The 17790-nt window shown below is 42.8% G+C and overlaps 1 protein-coding gene across 1 annotated transcript in view; it reads right to left on the reverse strand.

Moving 5' to 3' along the window:
- The window catches only part of LOC118840908 (DEP domain-containing mTOR-interacting protein-like), a 30941-nt gene extending 15754 nt beyond the window's left edge, over positions 1–15187 (reverse strand). The window contains exon 1 of the mRNA XM_036748278.1: positions 14857–15187. Within this exon, the coding sequence (XP_036604173.1) occupies positions 14857–14942 (86 nt within the window). The 5' untranslated portion in view covers positions 14943–15187. The remainder of the gene's footprint in view (positions 1–14856) is intronic.
- Positions 15188–17790: the final 2603 nt, after the last annotated feature.

A 17790-nucleotide genomic window follows, 5' to 3' on the forward strand; every position in this document is an offset into this window, starting at 1 on the left:
TCTGAAGAACTGGCGATGAAAAATGCTATCCATCCCCAGAGAAAAAAACTGATGGAGTCTGAATACAGATTGAAGCATACTTTTTTTAAGTATGCTTTATTTTTCCTGAGGTTGGCTCTTTTTTTGGTCTATATTTTCTTTCAAAACGTGACTATTATGGATATGTTTTGTATGACTACACACACATAACCTATATAGAATTGCTTGCCTTCTCAATGAGGTGGGGTAGGAAGGGAGGATGGGAGATAAGTTGGAACTCGAAATGTTAAAAATTGTTTTTACATGTAACTGGGGGAAAATAAAATACTAAGCAAATACCACCCACTACAAGAAAAGAAGTGATATACTTCCTCTTCCCATACTCTTTGCAGAAAGTGAGGCCACTTTACAGATGAACCACTGAAAGTTGAGACTTGGTGGCCTATGTATGCCCAGAAATATAAAGATTGCAGTGATACATCTTAATGAAGAGGAGGAACAGTGTGGATAATCAATAAACAGGTAAAACTACATAACAGCAGTTAATCCAAGAGTATATACCTTTTTTCAAATCAGATAATCTCTAAACAAAAGGGAAAATACAACAATGAGTAATTTAAAAGGCACTTCTGTGTGACTATGGAATACATTATGAGGGTCATATTAAAGTCACATTTGCCTTCCTACCTATAGGGTGGTATTACCCTGAGGGCTCATCTACTGATGATGCAAAGAGGGTACCAGCTTTAGGCAAGCAGTTCTGGGATTAACACAACAACAACACCTCCAGTATATAAACACTGCCTAGCACAATGTAGATGCTAGGTGAATGCTTGATTAATTTTATTAATTACAATTAATGGTTGCAATTAATGGTAAATCTATAATTAACTCATGCATTCATTCATTCAGCATCTATGCACACCTGAAAATGAGTGACACTCCCTGAAGCCCCTAGAAGTTTGTTCCACGTATGGCAGAGGACAGGAGGAGAAGGGAATTCTCAATCTATGACAAGGCTGGAGGAAGGTGTCCCAGCTGTCTGAAGATGCCCCACTAATCCTTGTTCAGATCATGGAGATTAAGGAAGATACTTTTCCAATGTCATACAACCCTGCATAACCTTGTGACCATGAACAATTTCACCATGGGACCTGACAAAGTAACCTACAAGGTCCTGAAAGCATAGCTGCTCTGAGCTCTCCCTCCCCACCTCTCCCCGTCCCTGTTGGCTTCTCCACGTGCCTCAATGATCTGCACTCCCCTTTCATTAAGAACTCTCATCCCTTTCAGGGCTTCAGAATCTTACCTGCTCTAAGAAAAAAGGAATAATCATGTCCTCATTTTAAAGGCAACCCCTCAAATCATGTATATGCACAGTCAAAACACCTTCATCCCATACTGGCACATGACATCCACAGCACACACACAAACACAAAGAGGCACTCATAGACACAACACACAGATTGTGACTATTGCTACACAGGCCATACCCTTGACATGTTTCTACCTGACTGGCTCCCCATATTCAGGTGAGATCTCTGAGGTTTTCAGTTGGCTTGGACCAAACTCTGCAATCACTTGCCCAGTCCAGCCAACACTGTCTGCCTTTCTTGGGGCAGCTTAAACAGGTTTCTGGTCAATAGCACTGGCCACAGAGGTCTCACTCCTTCACAGAGGGAATCTTTGTCTTCCCTTGGATCTTGGAGGGTATCCCAGCTCAGTCCCAACTAGGGCCAAGTATAATTTTGTCCTGGATTTTGCTTAATGCAAAGGTACTATAATTTCATCAGCAAGGGGAATTCCTAGGCCTTCCCTCCCCCATCAATACATCTGTGTTTTTGTAGGTAAGTCTTGAGGTGCTGCCTCAGCTACACAGAGGTGTAGTGACATACCCAGGGTCACATAGTGACAGACAGGGGATTTGAACTACGGTCTTCCTGACTTTCCAGCACCCACAATGTTGTCTTTTGTTTAATGCATCCGAGTTCATCTGAGAGAAGCTGTACTTCTCTATATTTGGGGGTTGGAAGAAGTATGATATAAACTGTCAGCCAGTCAAAGGGTAAAAGGTCCAGTCCCAGCAGCTCAGTCCCTAAGGGACCAAGATCCAAACTGAGTCACCAGCCATAAGCTCCATAATTCTGCCATCCATCCACTTGTCTTATGGCCTGAATTGTAGCCTAGAGTGTCACATTTAAATTCCACAATCCTCAGCTGCAGGGGGGAATTTCCCTACAGGGAGAGTGGGGAAGAAAGAGGAAAAAATACCCGGATGTTTTTGTAGAGACTTCCCTTCCTCCCTGCGGCACGGGCCCCGGCTATTGTTCACCCCAAATGCCTTACCACTATCCAGTGAACGTGTGGGAAGTCCCTATTGTCTCAGACATCACAGATGGGTTCCTACACTGGGGTCTCAGGCAGGGATCTGCCCATTCCCACATTCTTCCCTTCCAGCTTCAAAATTGTCAGATATGTGGCATGCAGTACAAGGATAAGGGTCAGTCTGAATATCCAGCCACCAGTGACCGAACCTGGAGAGAGGAAGGCATAGAAATGAAAGAGCTAGAAACACTATCCACCCAGTGCTACCCCTGGGACCCTAAACTGCTAGTAGTTTCCAGCCTTTGGAACATAATTAGCACCAGAGAGAGTTGGGGATCCTGGGGAGCACCAAACCCCACAGGAGGAGCTATACTAGCATATATGTAACGTATTCTAATGGGTGCTAGAGCTACAAAGACACAGGAAAAGAGAAAAAAATGCTACTTTTTTTTAATAACTGGGGTATATCACGAGAATGGCTAGCATTTATATGGTGCTTCAAAGTTTTACAAAGCACTTTCTGTATGTGTTACCCCTTTTGATCCTCATAGTAGTCCTGGGAGGTAGGTGCTATTATTATCCACATTCTACAGATAAGGAAATTAAGACAGAGAGAGGTTGAGTGACTTGCTTAGGGTCACATAGATAGAAAGTGTGAAATAAGATTTTAACTCAGGTCTTACAGACTCCAAGTCAATCACTGTAGCCTTTGGGCCACTTAGCTGCCTCATCCTGCACTACTGCGCATTTTCATTACCCATGTGGTTGTGTCTAGTCACCCTAGCACCCAGCACAGTGCTTTGCATACAGTAGGCACTTAATAAATAATCCTTAGAGTTGAAGAAAGGAGGTCAGGAGGAAGGGTTGTTGTTTGTCCTTTGTTCTGGAAAAAGACCGTGACATCAGGAAGGTGATGCCATGACTTGCAAGTGAATTCAATTTAAGTGAGGGAGGGCTGTGCAAGGTCACCAGCCTTACTTTCTCCTCTAGAGCCATCTGAGTCCAGTGGCAAGATACAGATCAGGACAACTAGAGATGGCTCCCAGGAGGAAGGGTAGGCAGCCCGGGGAGGGAGGTGAAAACCCCAGAGGATTCAGAATCAGTAGCCCATGTCACTGCTCTTCAAGACATACCATTCAGGAAGCCCACTCTGTGCTGCCATGCTTCCAAAACATTCACCAAGCTGAGAACAGCTATAGGAATTGTAAGGAGGACTCATTCAGCTAATACCCAGGCAGGAGTGCCCCAGACAGGCGACCAAGATAGCCTCCCAAGGGCAGACTCTGGTGCCCCGGGGTTGCAAGTTTTCCCACCCACACACCAAGGGCAACACAACACTGACCTTCCTTGGTCAGTAGAAGTTGATTGTAAGACTCAGCTCTAAATCTTTCCAAGGCTCCCAGTCAGGATAGCCTATACAGGGATACCTCAGTGGGTCCATCATTCGTCATCAAAGGCTCTCATGTGGAAGAGGGATGAGGTGTGTACTATTTGGCCCCAGCAAGCAGAGGTGGAAGTTACAAAGGAGCAACTTTAGCTCTCACAACAGGGGGATTCCCCCTTACCTGAAATTTTCATTGGAGGCCAATCCCTTAGGATCACCCATTCAGAGCTGTAAGGGGTCTGAGGGCATCTAATCTAATCCCCCATTTGACAGATGAGAAAACTGAGGCCAAATGACCACTTATTGAGTATATTATTGTGCGGATTTGGGTAGATGGCTGCTAAGGTCCTTTATGACAGTGCCACTCGATGATTCAATGAATGTGCCCCCTCCCCTGAGGCAGCTACCTAGCCTATCGCTGCATTCTGCTCTTATACAATTCTTCAGCCCTGTCCTTCTGTTAAAAGCTCCATAGAGCATATCAGCTGTCCTGGATGCTTTGTTTTAGATCTTTTACCATTTCCTGGATGCCGTCCCAATACTTGGGATATCCATCGGTCATCCCTATTCATAATAAGCTTTTATTTGTGGCAAATTGGGGTGGAGGCAGGGAGGTTAGATTAGACAGCCCTGATGGAGGAAGGAAGCTGCCATTAGTTGCTTCCAATTGTTTAAAGTTGAATTCCTGGCAATTTTGGGTTACCTTCACCATTAATGAGATGCTGCTACAGACAAAGAGGGGCAGGGGAGGGGCGGCAATTATTGCTTACACATTTTGCCATCTAAGAGCTATTTGCAGCTGGCAGGAGGCAGCTTTAAAAGACGTCTCAAAGAAGAGGTTGAATAAAAAGCTTCACAACAGGTAAATGGAATACCTCTCCTCAGAAACATGGCCAATCCACACACACTTCTCAACCCCCTCTAACTCAATGTGGCAAGAATTTTAGCTAATCTTAAAGTAGGGATAACTAGTGGGTATAAGAGGAGGTCTAAAGGTCATGAGCTTATGGCTGATGTAGCTCTAGCCTTGGGCAATGAGTCAACTCTAAGCCTTTATCTGAGACTGTGGTGATAGCAGAGGTCGGTGCTCAGTTTGAGGGGATGGGTCAGAATGGAGTATTTTTCAATGCCAAACTGGGGGAGGGGGAAAGAATGGAAAAAATACATTTTACTCTTGACCTTGGACAGAGAAACAGCAAAAACCAGTGAGAAGCAATCAAAATTGAAAGGGAACCATTCCGTGTTGCCTCTATCACTTAGCTCTCTCTCTCTCTCTCTCTCCTCTCTCTCTCTCTCTCTCTCTCTCTCCCCTCCCCCCCCCCGTGTGTGTGTGTGTGTGTGTGTGTGTGTGTGTGTGTATATCTGTCTGTCTTTGTCTCTCTCTCACACTCTCTCTCTCTCTCCCCCCCCCCCCGTATGTGTGTGTATCTGTCTGTCTTTGTCTCTCTCTCACACTCTCTCTCTTTCTCTCTCTCTCTCTCTCTCACACACACACACACACACACACACACACACACACACACACACACACACGATATAGCGGGTCTGAATTATCTTTGAAGCCATCCACAGTGGTCCCACTTCTACTTCAAAGCTGTTTTTGTAATGGGTCCTAAGGTGAAAGAACCAGGACTGCACTGTCTTCCCTAGCTCCCAAGAAAATCATAAGGAACATCTTCCCCCTGGATATATCTATACAAATGTCTGCTCTGGATTTCTCCTGGGGAACCATGGATCTCTTCTCTGCCCTTAAGCTCTGGGACAATAAGGCCCTTGAGCCCACAAGCCTAAGCAACCTAGTTCAGTGTAAAGTACATGTACACTCTATTCTAACTTCCACAAAGCTCAGAGGGGATCTCTGGGGCCACCAGACAGTGAGTGAGCACCTGCCTTACAGGGTGGTGATAACCCACTACAACAGACTATCCTCAGACTTCTGAACCTGTCAATCAAGAAGGTGAGAAGGTGTCAGCAGAGTTAGAAACAGTGATTGACTTTTCTGTGGAGTGAGGAAGAAGCAAGTTTGGAGGAAGTGAAAAGAGGAAAGAGAAAGAAGGAAAAAGGGCAGGGGGAAGAGAAATGGAGGGAGAAGACAGAGGAAGATAAGGAGGAAGGAGAAGGAATGAGTAAGAGGAGAGGAGAGAAATGGAAAGGAAGGGAAAGGGAGGTGGTGAGACAGAAGATTATTTTCCAAAGCTTCTAACCACTAAATGTGACCATTCAGGGTGACTCAGAGGCAGGGTGACTTAGGGGATTGTGGGGACTGTGTCATTTGGTAGGTGGTACAGAAACCATACTGTCCTTTTGAAAGACAGTACTGGGCATGTGGCTGAACCCCAAGAAAAGGTGCTCTGTGGATACCCATCTTCATCCTCTCTAGAGTCACAGTCTCATTCTGGACAGGCTTCTCAATGAACTCATAGATTCAGAGAAGGCTAGTGCAGGAATAGACTTTAGAGATAAATCATCTAAACTAACCTGCTTCACTTTTAAATATATATATATAATACATATAACACCAACAAACATAGGCATTTCCATATACAAAGAAGAATAGAGAAAGAGGATTATATATGAAAATGCAAACCTCTATGATGTACAACCTGTATTTTTAAAAGGGTAGATAGGGACTGGACTTGTGATTTCATTGGTATAGGGAACACCTAGGTTAGGAAATTCCCTCTAGCCACACAACTATGTGCCTTCTTTGCAACTTAAAAGAATAGCCTAGAACACTATCTCAGCTGACTTATGTACACACACACACACACACACACACACACACACACACACACACACACACATCTATATATTTCAGTATGTGAGTCCACTTCTCTGTGTTCACTGAACTTCCTTCTGCTTTCTTCTGTGCATTAAAAAAATTTTTTTTGATGACACTTTTTTCTTTCTTTTCATTTTTAGGAGGCATCATTAGCTCCCTTCCCCTTCACAACACCTGAAAAAAAACCTACTTAAAAAAATCCCTCCTTTGTAACAGATGAAGCCAAGCTAAATAAATCCATGCCATGGCCGTGTCTGAAAATACATCTCATTCTACATGCCTAGTCCATTAACTTTGTGCCAAGAGGTGGGGGGGTATGCTTTATCATCAGTCCTATGGATCCAGGATTGGTCATTCATTGAACTGATAAGAGGTTTTAAGTCTTTAAGGTTGTCTCTTTTTATAGTATCGTAATCATTGTGTAAATTGTTTTGATTCTGTTCACTTCACTTTGCATTCGTTTATATGTCTTTCCAAGTTTCTCTGACTCTATCTTTTTGGTTATGGCTCATGTTGTTGTTAAGCCATTGCTCAGTCATGTCTGACTCTCCATGACCCCATTTGGGGTTTTCTTGGTAGAGATCCTGGAATGGTTTGTCATTTCCTTCTCCAATTCATTTTACAGATGAGGAAACTGAGACAAACAGGGTAAGTGACTTACCCAGGGTCATACAGATAGGAAGTGTCTGAGGACAGATTCAAACTAAGAATAGGGAGTCTTCCTGACTCCAGACCCAGAGCTCTATCCACTGTACCACTCAGTTGTCATCATGACTGATGGTACAATAGTATTCCATTACATTCATATATCATAATTGATCCAACCATTCCCCAATTGATGGGCAACCTCATTTTCTAGTGCTTTGCTATAACTAATAGTGCTGTTAAGAATATTTTTACCAAACAAGAGATAAGAGAGCGTTACGAAATGCAAAATGCACAATTTTGATTATGTTAAATTGAAAAGTTTTTGTACAAACAAAGCCAATGCAACCAAGATTAGGAGAGAAGTAGAAAATTGTGAAAGAATTTTTATAGCCAGTGTCTCTGATAAAGGCCTCATCTCTCAAATATACAGGGAACTGAGTCAAATTTATAAGAATACAAATCATTCCCCAATTGATAAATGGTCAAATGATATGAACAGGCAGTTTTCAGAGGAAGAAATTAAAGTTATCTATAGTCATGAAAAAATGCTCTACATAACTATTGATTAGAGAAATGCAAATCAAAACAACTCTTAGGTACCACATGTCTCCTGTCAGATTGGCTCACATGACAAAACAGGAAAATGATAAATGCTGGAGAGGATGTGGGAAAATTGGAACACTAATGCACTGTTTGTAGAGTTGTGAACTGATCCAACTATTCTGGAGAGCAATTTGGAACTATGCTCAAAGAGCTATAAAAATGTGCATACCCTTTGACCCAGCAATACCACTTCTAGAGCTATATCCCAAAGAGATCATACAAGTGGGAAAAGGACCTATACGTATGAAAATATTTATAGCAGCTCTTTTTGTGGTGGCAAAGAATTGGAAATCAAGGGGATGCCCATCAATTAGGGAATGGCTAAATAAGTTGTAGTACATGAATGTAATGGAATACTATTGTACTATAAGAAATGAGATGCAGATGGACTTCATAATAACCTGGAAAGACTTACATGATCTGATGCTGAGTGAAGGGAGCAGAACCAGGAGAACATTACAAATACATGTTATCTGTGATGACTAACTTTGATAGACTTGGCTCTTTTCAGCAATTCAAGGTTCTAAGATAGTTCCAAAAGACCCATGATGGAAGAAGCTATCCACATCTAGGGAAAGAACTAGAGTCTGAATGCAGATTGAGGCAAACTCTTTGCTCTCTCTTTTTCTCTCTTTTTTGGTTTTGTTTCTTCTTTCTCATGGCTCATTCCATTGATTATAATTCTTCTTTACAACTTGACTATTGTTTAACGTGAAGGTAAATATAGAACCTATATCAGATTACGTGCCATCTGGGGGCAGGGAGGAAGAAAAAGAGGGGGAGAAAATTTGACACTCAAAAACTTGTGGAACTGAGTGTTGTAAACTAAAAATAAAAAATAAATTAAAACAATATTTTGAACAGGTAAATCTGTTTTCCTCTTCAGGGTCTATGCCTAGTAGTGATATTCCTGAGCTAAAAAAGGTATGCAGTTTAGTGACTTTTGAGGGTATAGTTCTAAATTGCTTTCCAAAACAGACAGAATCTTCACCTCTATCGACAATGCATTCAGAAGGAAACAAATATTTATTAAGTGTCTACTATGTGCTAAGCACTTTTTATAATTATCTATTGGATCCTCACAACCTGGAAGGTAGAGGACCATTACTATCCCCCTTTTGTTATGGTTGATGAAACTGAGGCAAACAGCGTTTTGTTGAATTGCCCAGGGTCACATAAGTAGAGAGTGTCTGAGGTTAGATTCGAATTTGTCTTCCTGACTCCAGGCCTAGTACCCTATCCACCCCACCACCTAACTGCCTTATTAGGGTGCCTGGTCTCCCACATTTACTCCAAAAATTGTCTGTCAGAAACTCAGAGTTGTCTTACTTATTTCTCTTATTATTAGTCATTTGGGGTATTTTTTATATAGTCGTTGACAGGTGAGAACTGCCTGTTCATACCCTAGAACCATTCATCTGTTGGGAAGTGATGCTTATTCTTTGACTTAAGTTCCCCACCTATCCCCATCTAAGTGGACAACAGACCTTATCAGAGAAACATTTCACAACTTCCCCTCTAATTTTCTTTGTATTTTTAGCTGCCTTGAATTTGTTTGTGCGAAAAGATTTTCAGGTTTATATAACTAAAGCTTTCTATTTTGTCTCTTGTAATAATCCCTATCCCTTGTTTGGTTAGGAGCAAAGGTATCTCTTTCCTTAATCCTCTAATTTGTTTATGATGTGGCCTTTTATATCTAGGGCATGCATCAATTTGGAACTTATTGTACTATATAAAGTGAAATGATCATGTAACCCTAACTTATATCAGGCTGTTTTCAAATTTTCCAAAAAGTTTTAATAGGATAGTGGGTTTTCATTCAATAACTGGGGTCATTTTGTTGACTAAATGCTCTGTTTTCTGTTCATTTGCTTTTGGATCTTGCATGCCTGACATTTTACTAACCATCGTTTTTATTTTTTAACCAGTACCAAGTAGTTTGGATAGTTAATGCTTTGTAGTATTGTTTGACATCTGGTACTGCCAAGCCTCCTTCCACTTTTTTTTTTCATCATTTTCATTAAGATTCTTAACCTTTTTTTTTCCAGGTGAATTTTGTTGCTAATTTTTTCTAGCTCTATAAAGTAACCTTTTGGCAGTTTGATTGGTATTGGTTTTTTTTCATTGGATGCCTGAAAGGTCACAGAAGAACTCAAGTCTCAATGTACCCAGAAAAGATTTTAAAATTGCAACAAACTGAATAATAAGCAATCCAAAGAGAAGCTATAGTAAGTGCCTTCATCTGGCATAGAACTATACAAAACTTCAGTCAAGAAGCCTATGGGATGTCCCAACCTGGGAAGCTGGAAAAAGCCAGGTAACAAACTAGAAATCTGACTGGAGAAGCAGAGAAGGTTCAGAGGTACCTGAATCCTACAATTCTCTGTATTCCAATCCATTACAATGGCATGACCCAGCCATGAGAAATTCATGTCTCTCCAACCATTTGGTCATCTTTAGTTCTGTAAAAAGTGTTTTGCAGTTGTATTCATAACATCCTTGCATTTGTAGATAGACTGTTAAATCTTTTATATATTTTGTACTCAGTCTGAATTTTACTTTTGAATCTCTTCCTGCTGGGTTTTGTCAGTAATATATGGAAAGGCTGATGATTTGTGTGGGTTTGTTTTATGTCCTGCTACTTTGCTGAAGTTATTGTTATAACTAATTTTTAGTTGAACCTCAAGAAATTTTCTAAGGAGACCACTCTACCGTTTGCAAGAAAGAATAATTTTGTTTCTTCTTTGCCTATGCCCATTCCTCCAATAACTTATTCCTACCTTATAGCTAGCTTTTCTAGCACCATATGAAATAATAGAGCATTTGGAATGTCTCAAATCAGATTGCTTCAGAGTTCTGGTCCCTGGGCATCTCAGGATCATAGCAATTTCAGCTTCTGCCCCTTAAAGAGGGCTTCTCCCTTGGCTAGAGCCTAGTGTGAAGAATTGTAGGATTTAAGTGGCTCTGATCCTTCTCTGCTTAACTTAATCTTCTACTTAACCAGAAGTTTCAATCCACTTCACCTTGCAAACAAAAAGAGGCTGAGAGAACCTGTGCAAAGTCAAACAGGTCTCCTTGCTCCCGGGTATTAAGTAGACGCAGGTACTAAGTAACACTATCATCCTGTAGCTACAATGTCCCTCTTTCTCCCCCTCTTCTAGAACTTCTGAGAATAGGATCTTCCTGGGGCTGGCTGAGCCTCTTAGTAGGCTACACAGGGCACCCTTGCTCACCAGGAGTTCCGGATATTTCTTCTGAAGCTCCACCTCAGAACCACCCTACATGTGCATGCAGGGCTGGGTGCCCAGACCATGACCTTCACCTCCATTGCCTTCAGGTATTTGCTGAAATGACCTAGAAGAATGTCAGTGATCTAGAGGAAGGGTTGGGAGGACCTAGAAGTAGAGCAATGCAGGCCTTCCAAGTATTTACTCACTCTCAGAAAGCTCTCATGCACGAATTTCCAGGCATTTCCAGAGCTAGCTGGCTGTATGTGCCCCTGTGGGCTGAGTATTCAGTACTCAGTCCCCTTAGACACCTACACAGATTGCTCCAAGGTTTTCTCCCCTCTCCCCCTCCCAAGAAATTCTTCCCTCCCAGACACCAAACTAATTTAGCCATCTTAACAAATCCCCCAAATCCTACATAAACCTGTGAGAAATCACAGAATTTGAGAACTGGAAGGGACCTTTGAGCTGTCATCTACTCCAACCCATACTCAAAAGGAATCTTCAGTATAATAAATCTGACAAAATATTCACTCAGACTTTGGACGAAGACCTCTAAGGAGGAATAACATATTACCTATCAAGGTAATCCATTCTATTCTGGATAGCTCTAATTTCTAGGAAGTCTTTCCTAACCTTAAATCTAAATTTAGTTTTTTGAAAATTCTACTCATTTGCTCTTAGTTCTGTTTTCTGGGGCTAGACAGGGCACACCTTCTTTCACATGGCAGCTCTTTCCAATATTTGAAGACAGAGAGCAAGTATCATTGGGTCCTATCCAAGCAAAACAATTTCAGAAATGACACTAGGGTCAGACCCTGAGTCCCTGCAGACATGATATCAGAGGATTGACTGGAAGAGGGGATGACAGTCCTCTAGACGAGCCCCGATCTTAGGATGCTAGAATGAGATTTAGAAGGGGCCTGTAGAGGACATGTAATATAACTTCCTCATTTCACAGATGAAGGTGCAGAAAATTTAAGTGATTTAAGTGATTTCACACAGGTAGCAAAGAGCAGGACTGACATTTGAACCCAGGTTTTCTGAGCCCAAATCCAGCACTCTTTCCACTGTATCAGGGAGATGAAATGATTTTCCTAAGGCAACTTATATAGTAAATGGCAGGGCTGAGCTAGTCCTCTGCATCACTCCGTAGAATCACAGAATCTCAGAGTCAGAAGGGACCATCTCACAAATTGTTAGTCCAGGGATTCTCAACTTGCATTATGAGAGGCTTGTTAAGGGGTTATCAAGAATATTTTTATTTGATTTGGGGGAATTGATTTCAAATCAATGAATTTACAATTTTTTTGGTGTAACCTTGAGAAGCATATCCAATCTTACTTTTCTTGGTGAAAAATTAATCTATTTTATCTCTTAAATGAATATACACAGTGAATTCAAGAATATTTCATTTCAAACTGAATAGGAGAATTACTGAAAGCCAAGGGGACAGAAGCTCTATATGGAGCTGAAAGCTACCTCTCTATGATGTCTACCCATTGCTCCCAGTTTTACCTTCTGGGGCCAAGCAGAAAAAGTATGATACTTCTTTCACATTACAGCCTTTCCAGTGCTTGAAAACAACTATCAGATTCCCTCTTCCTCACCCCAGAAGTCTTTACTTCTCCAGGCTAAACACCCCCAGACCTTTCACAGATCTATAGTCTTGAGTCCCCTTGACATCCTAGTCAGTCTTCTTTGCAACCATTCCAGTTTATCAATGTCTTTCTTAAAACTCAATAGTTCAGATGTGGTCTGACTCAAGTAAAGCACAAGGAGAATCTCATTTTCTTTGTTCTGAGCACTATTCCTCTCCTAATACAGTTGCAAATCAGCTTCCTTGGCTGCCTTGTCATTGTTGGCTCATATTAAACTTGCTGTCCACTAAATCTCCAGATTCTTTTCTTTAAATAAAAACAAACTGTTATCTCACCACCTCTCAAGGCCCTTCAAACCTCCCCAGCAAATGGTTACTAGTCTATCTTTCAGAACTTTCTTTAAATGTTTGCATTCTTAGCCTGCATCTCCCCTAATGACTCCTCTAGATTTATTCTGTTGAGGGATGTAAGCTTGGCCTCTGACTTGTGCTAGAACTCTCCCCAAGAGTGAGTTCCTCCCCTAGTCCACTGATTGAGTGGACAAGTTCCTTCTCTTAATCCCCTCTGTGACTTCAGATCTCCATCGGGTCTCTCTCTTCCTCTTCAGAACTTCTCTACTACAGGTAGTTTATCTTTTCTTCTGAGCCATTGAGACTACAGAGTGGTTTTTCCCTTTATGTCTCCCACCAGACCCCAGCTTTGTCATCTTACCTTAATAAATGTTTATTGACTGACTTCTAGCTACAGAATTTCTCATTCTTCATCTATATGCTGTGAAAGGAGGGTGTGTGTGTGTGTGTGTGTGTGTGTGTGTGTTTTGGGCCTGTGGTTTAGGCATGAAGCCAATGTTATGGGAAAAAGCCAAGGACAGACTCAAGGGTAAAAAGTTAAAAAGCTCATACGACTGGAAGCTCTCTAGGGAGAGGGAACAGATCAGTTCTCTTTACAGCATTGGACTCTCCACGATTAGTAAGCAAAGGAAGAGGAGGGACATCCTACCAATTCCAAGTCCAAGGGACAGAAAAGGAAGGGGCTGGAAACAGCCTGAAGGAAAGCTGTCTACGCTCAACTTTCAAATTCAGGTTTTCAAGGTCTCTCAACCAAGCTTGCTTTAGGGTTTCCAGGGGTGTGCTGGCTCTAGCCCAATTGTTAAGATTTTCAGTTGTGTATATTTACACCTAGAAAATCAGCAAATGCTACAAATCAGGGAGTGATTTATTGTTTTGTTGATTGTCTATACTTAAGAAAATGATGAATTGATGTTAATAATGCAAATTAAATTTCAAAGTGTGCCAATTGTTAAACATTTACCAACAGGTCTATTTCTCCAATCTGACAAAGCTTCACAAGCCCTTACAAGGGAAGAAGTTTGAATTCAGTCTGGAAAAGGAGTTGCAATATACAGCATTGTAATGGAAGAAGGGAAATGGAACAGAGTCTCGGTCGGTAGGGTGCAAGAGACCTGGGGAGAAGGAGATAGGGTGGAGAAAAAAAGAGGGAGAGGGGGAGGGGAAAAGGAAGAGAGGGAAATACAGCAGGAAGGTGAAAGAAGGAGGGGGGAGAGAGGAAGGGAAGAAAGAGGGGGAGGTGAGAGAGAAGGAAAGGGGGAAAGGGGATAAAGGAGGGGAGGAAGGGAGATTGAGAGATAGAAACAGAGATACAGGGACAGAGACAGAGCGACAGAGACGGAGACAGAAAGAGAGACGCTGGCACTTGCCTTTTTCCTAGACAACCACTACAGTACTCTTTCTAAGCTTTGAAACACAAGGACACAGACGATCAGAAAGACGCTAAGAGAAAAAGATTGCTGTCGTTTGGCTGTGGTTCCAAATACATCCCTCTACTCTCGCCCCGCCTCCCCGCCGCCCACCCCCATCCAACTCTCTTCGACCCCCCTGTCTCTAACTCAGCTCAGCCGCTGAGTCCTTTCTTCCCTGTACGTTTCCAGGCTTTGCCAACGCATTCATTAGCCGCTTTTCTTTCATCCAGTTTTACTATTCCCCTCACGATGTATTGTTGAGAAAGCAGAGCTGGAGTCAGAAGGTAAGGGTTTGAATTCAAGCTTGACCACTTACTTACTAGTTTTGCAACCGACCATAAAAAATCATCTCACCAGTCTGAACCTCAGTTTCCTCATATGTAAAACAGGAGTCGGGAATAGAAAAAGGAAGAGTTGAACTCGAGGATTTATAAAGTCCCTTTCAGTTCCAAGTCCTATGAGCCTATGCGGTCATCTGCAAGGAAAGGATGAGTTTCATGCCCTTCAGTCCGGGGTGTCTTCCTCCTTCGTCCAGTAATGGTACCTACCTCAGCTGCTCCCCCGCCAGCATCACCTCCGCCCGGTGCTGCCGCTCCGCCGCCTTCTTCCGAAGGCTACTGGGCTCGCCCTCCATGTTCACGGCTCCACTTGGACCCTAGGGCCGGACTCCTTCTATACCACCTCTGGTGCGGCCACCTTCCACTTTCAAGGAGTACAGCACCCTTTACTTCGCTCCTCACTCCCACTCCGTCCTACCCCAAACTCTCGTGGATCTGCGTGGTCCGGGGCTACTAGCCACCTGGCCATGGACTGGACCAGAAAAACACAGCTCCGCCAACCTACTCTTCAAGGACAGGTGCCCGGACGAGTGGCCGCTCCAGTTTTTCCTCCGGTGGGCAGGGCTGAGGAGGGGCCCCGGGGCCTCCGCTCGCCGATTTGCAAACTCCGGAGCTGGGGCCCCGCCTGGTGCCCACTCCTACCTGGACCCCGCCCCTAGAGTTCACCCAGAGCCTTCTGTGCCGCTGCCTCACACACTGCCTTCTTCTTGTCTTCCACCCCCAAAACCCACAGGCCGTGGCCTAATGGAAAGAGCACCGAGAGTGAGAATTTTTTTTAAGGAGCTGGAAGGGACTCTAAGGAGATTCTAATCCAATCACCTCCTTTCAAGGATACGGAAACGGGCTGAATGACTGTAGTTCATATGTTGAAGGGCCCGCCCATAATAGCAGTCAGGATTTGAACTAGGTCCTGTGATTTCACAGCCTTAGCCCTCAAAGTAGGTCCGAGTCCCAGCTCTGCCACTTACTACTATGACCTCGGGAAAGTCACTCTCTGGGCTTCAATTTCCTCATTTATAAAATGAGGGGCTCCCACTACTTGGTTTCTAGGGTCCTTTCCCACTTTAATGTGGGATTCCACAACTAATCCACAATCACCTATATGATTACAGACCAGAGTGGGCAGGTAGAAAGGTGTAGATCAGGTGTCTGGAAATCCTCCCCTCTCCTGACTCAGGATTACAGATTTGTCTCTTTAATTTAGTGACCACAAGACCTATTGAGATGCTCAACCTCCCAGGAAAGAACTCACTCAAAGCTATTCTCATTCATTGACCCCTGAGGGTAGATAAAGGAATTGGGGGAAGTGTAAAGGGTAGGAGTGATGAGGGCACAGTCTCTGGGAACCCCTCGAACCCTTGAACTCTCCTTGAATCTTCCCACTCTTGACCTGGCCTTGGCCTGAGGCTATAACCATTAAGCCCAAATGCCTACCTTGCCCAGTCCTCTATTGTCCAGCTGTTTCCCACCCTTAATCCTGTTTCCCATCCTTAATCCTGATCAAAATATCTATACCCTAGCTCTGCTACCCCAGCCCTTTATAGTCTGTCATTTCCATATAGCCTTCAGCTATTTCCCCCACCCTGGAGTCTGACCTCATCCCAGTCCCTTCAAGCTCCTCCTTAGACTCCTCCTTAAGTCCCCCCTGGACCCCTCCTCTGGTCACCCCAGACCACCCCTCAATCCCTCCCACAATCTTTGTGTATATAATCTCCTTGCCTCCATGAAGTTGGTCAGATCCAATCTAGCTCAGATTGATCTGGCCCGCCTTCCTTACAGGCGTCGCAAGGGGTGGGATCTCTTGGGGCAGGCCTATTTGGCTAACTCTTAATAAACTTTATCTTTTCCCTTGGCTGAGAAAGCTTGAGTCGAATTCTTTTGGCAGGACCTGGTGTGTCAGTACTTTGGGGTGTCGAGCACCTCTCACCCCAAACCCTCATCAGGAGAACATTGCAGGGGGAAGTCTATATTGAGGAAACACCACATTGTCAATGCTTAAATATTTAGATTAAATAGCTTAGTCTCAAATACATAACTCACACACACATACACAATTTGCTGTTCTTTTATTAACATATTGTGTGCAAGTGTGTATGCTAGAGTACAAATCTCTCTTGCCCAGTCCTGTAGGGTAATCTCAAGAGCCTATTCATCGTTGGGTATTAAAAGAACAAATGACCTGGGGTTAAAGTTGGCACCAGGAAAAAGCTCTGAATAGGAACAGATGACATTGGCCAAAGCCATTGTTTGGAGAGTGTGTAATTAGTTACTAATTGGTCAGAGAAAGAACCACGTTCATGAACTTTCAAAGAGAAATTGTCTCAGGAAAAGTGCCTCTTTTTCTCTCTTGTGAAATGAGGGGAAAGGAGCATAAAACCATACAAAGCTATGTTTGGCCCAACCCAAACATCTTTTAGAAGAGAAAATGGGACCCATGATGAGGAAGTAACTTGCCCTAGATGAGTTAACCAATTTAAATACTCCCCATCCTGATTCTAATGTTATTTTCTCTGCACCTTATTACCTCCTCTGAAGGTAACAAGTAGAAATTTTTTCTGCTTAGCTTGTGAGACTGTATATAATTTGGCCCTATCTGACTTGCCTACTTTATGATAGGATCACAAACATAGAGATGGAAGGTACCTTAGAAACCATATAGTCCAAAATTTGTTTGCCATTCCCTTATCCACTTTTCACAAAGAAACAAGTTCACAGAGGTTATGGTCACGGAGGCACAGGCAGTTAAGTAGCAGAGCAAGCATTCTGGTGAATCTGCTCACCATCTACATACACACACATTCTCTCTCTCTCTCCCTATCTCTCTCTCTCTCTCTCTCACACACACACACACACACACACACACAAAATCCGTGCTCATTTTGTTTACCCCACTAACTCCTTAAGGGTAGAGACCATTTCATTTTTGTCTTTGTATCCCCTAAATCTAGCATAGTACCTGACACAAAGTAGGCACTTAATATTAATATTGATTTATTGATCCAAATTGGAATTAGCTCTCTATAGCGTGGTATAGTAGAAAAGTACTAGAGATAGAGTCACTCTTTTGGAACCTATAGGACTTGGATTTGAATACTGCCTCTGATACTACTTGGGTGACCTTAGGCAAACTACTTAAGCTTTCTC

This window comes from Trichosurus vulpecula, chromosome 3 (genome assembly GCF_011100635.1).
Source record: "Trichosurus vulpecula isolate mTriVul1 chromosome 3, mTriVul1.pri, whole genome shotgun sequence".
Taxonomy (NCBI): domain Eukaryota; kingdom Metazoa; phylum Chordata; class Mammalia; order Diprotodontia; family Phalangeridae; genus Trichosurus; species Trichosurus vulpecula.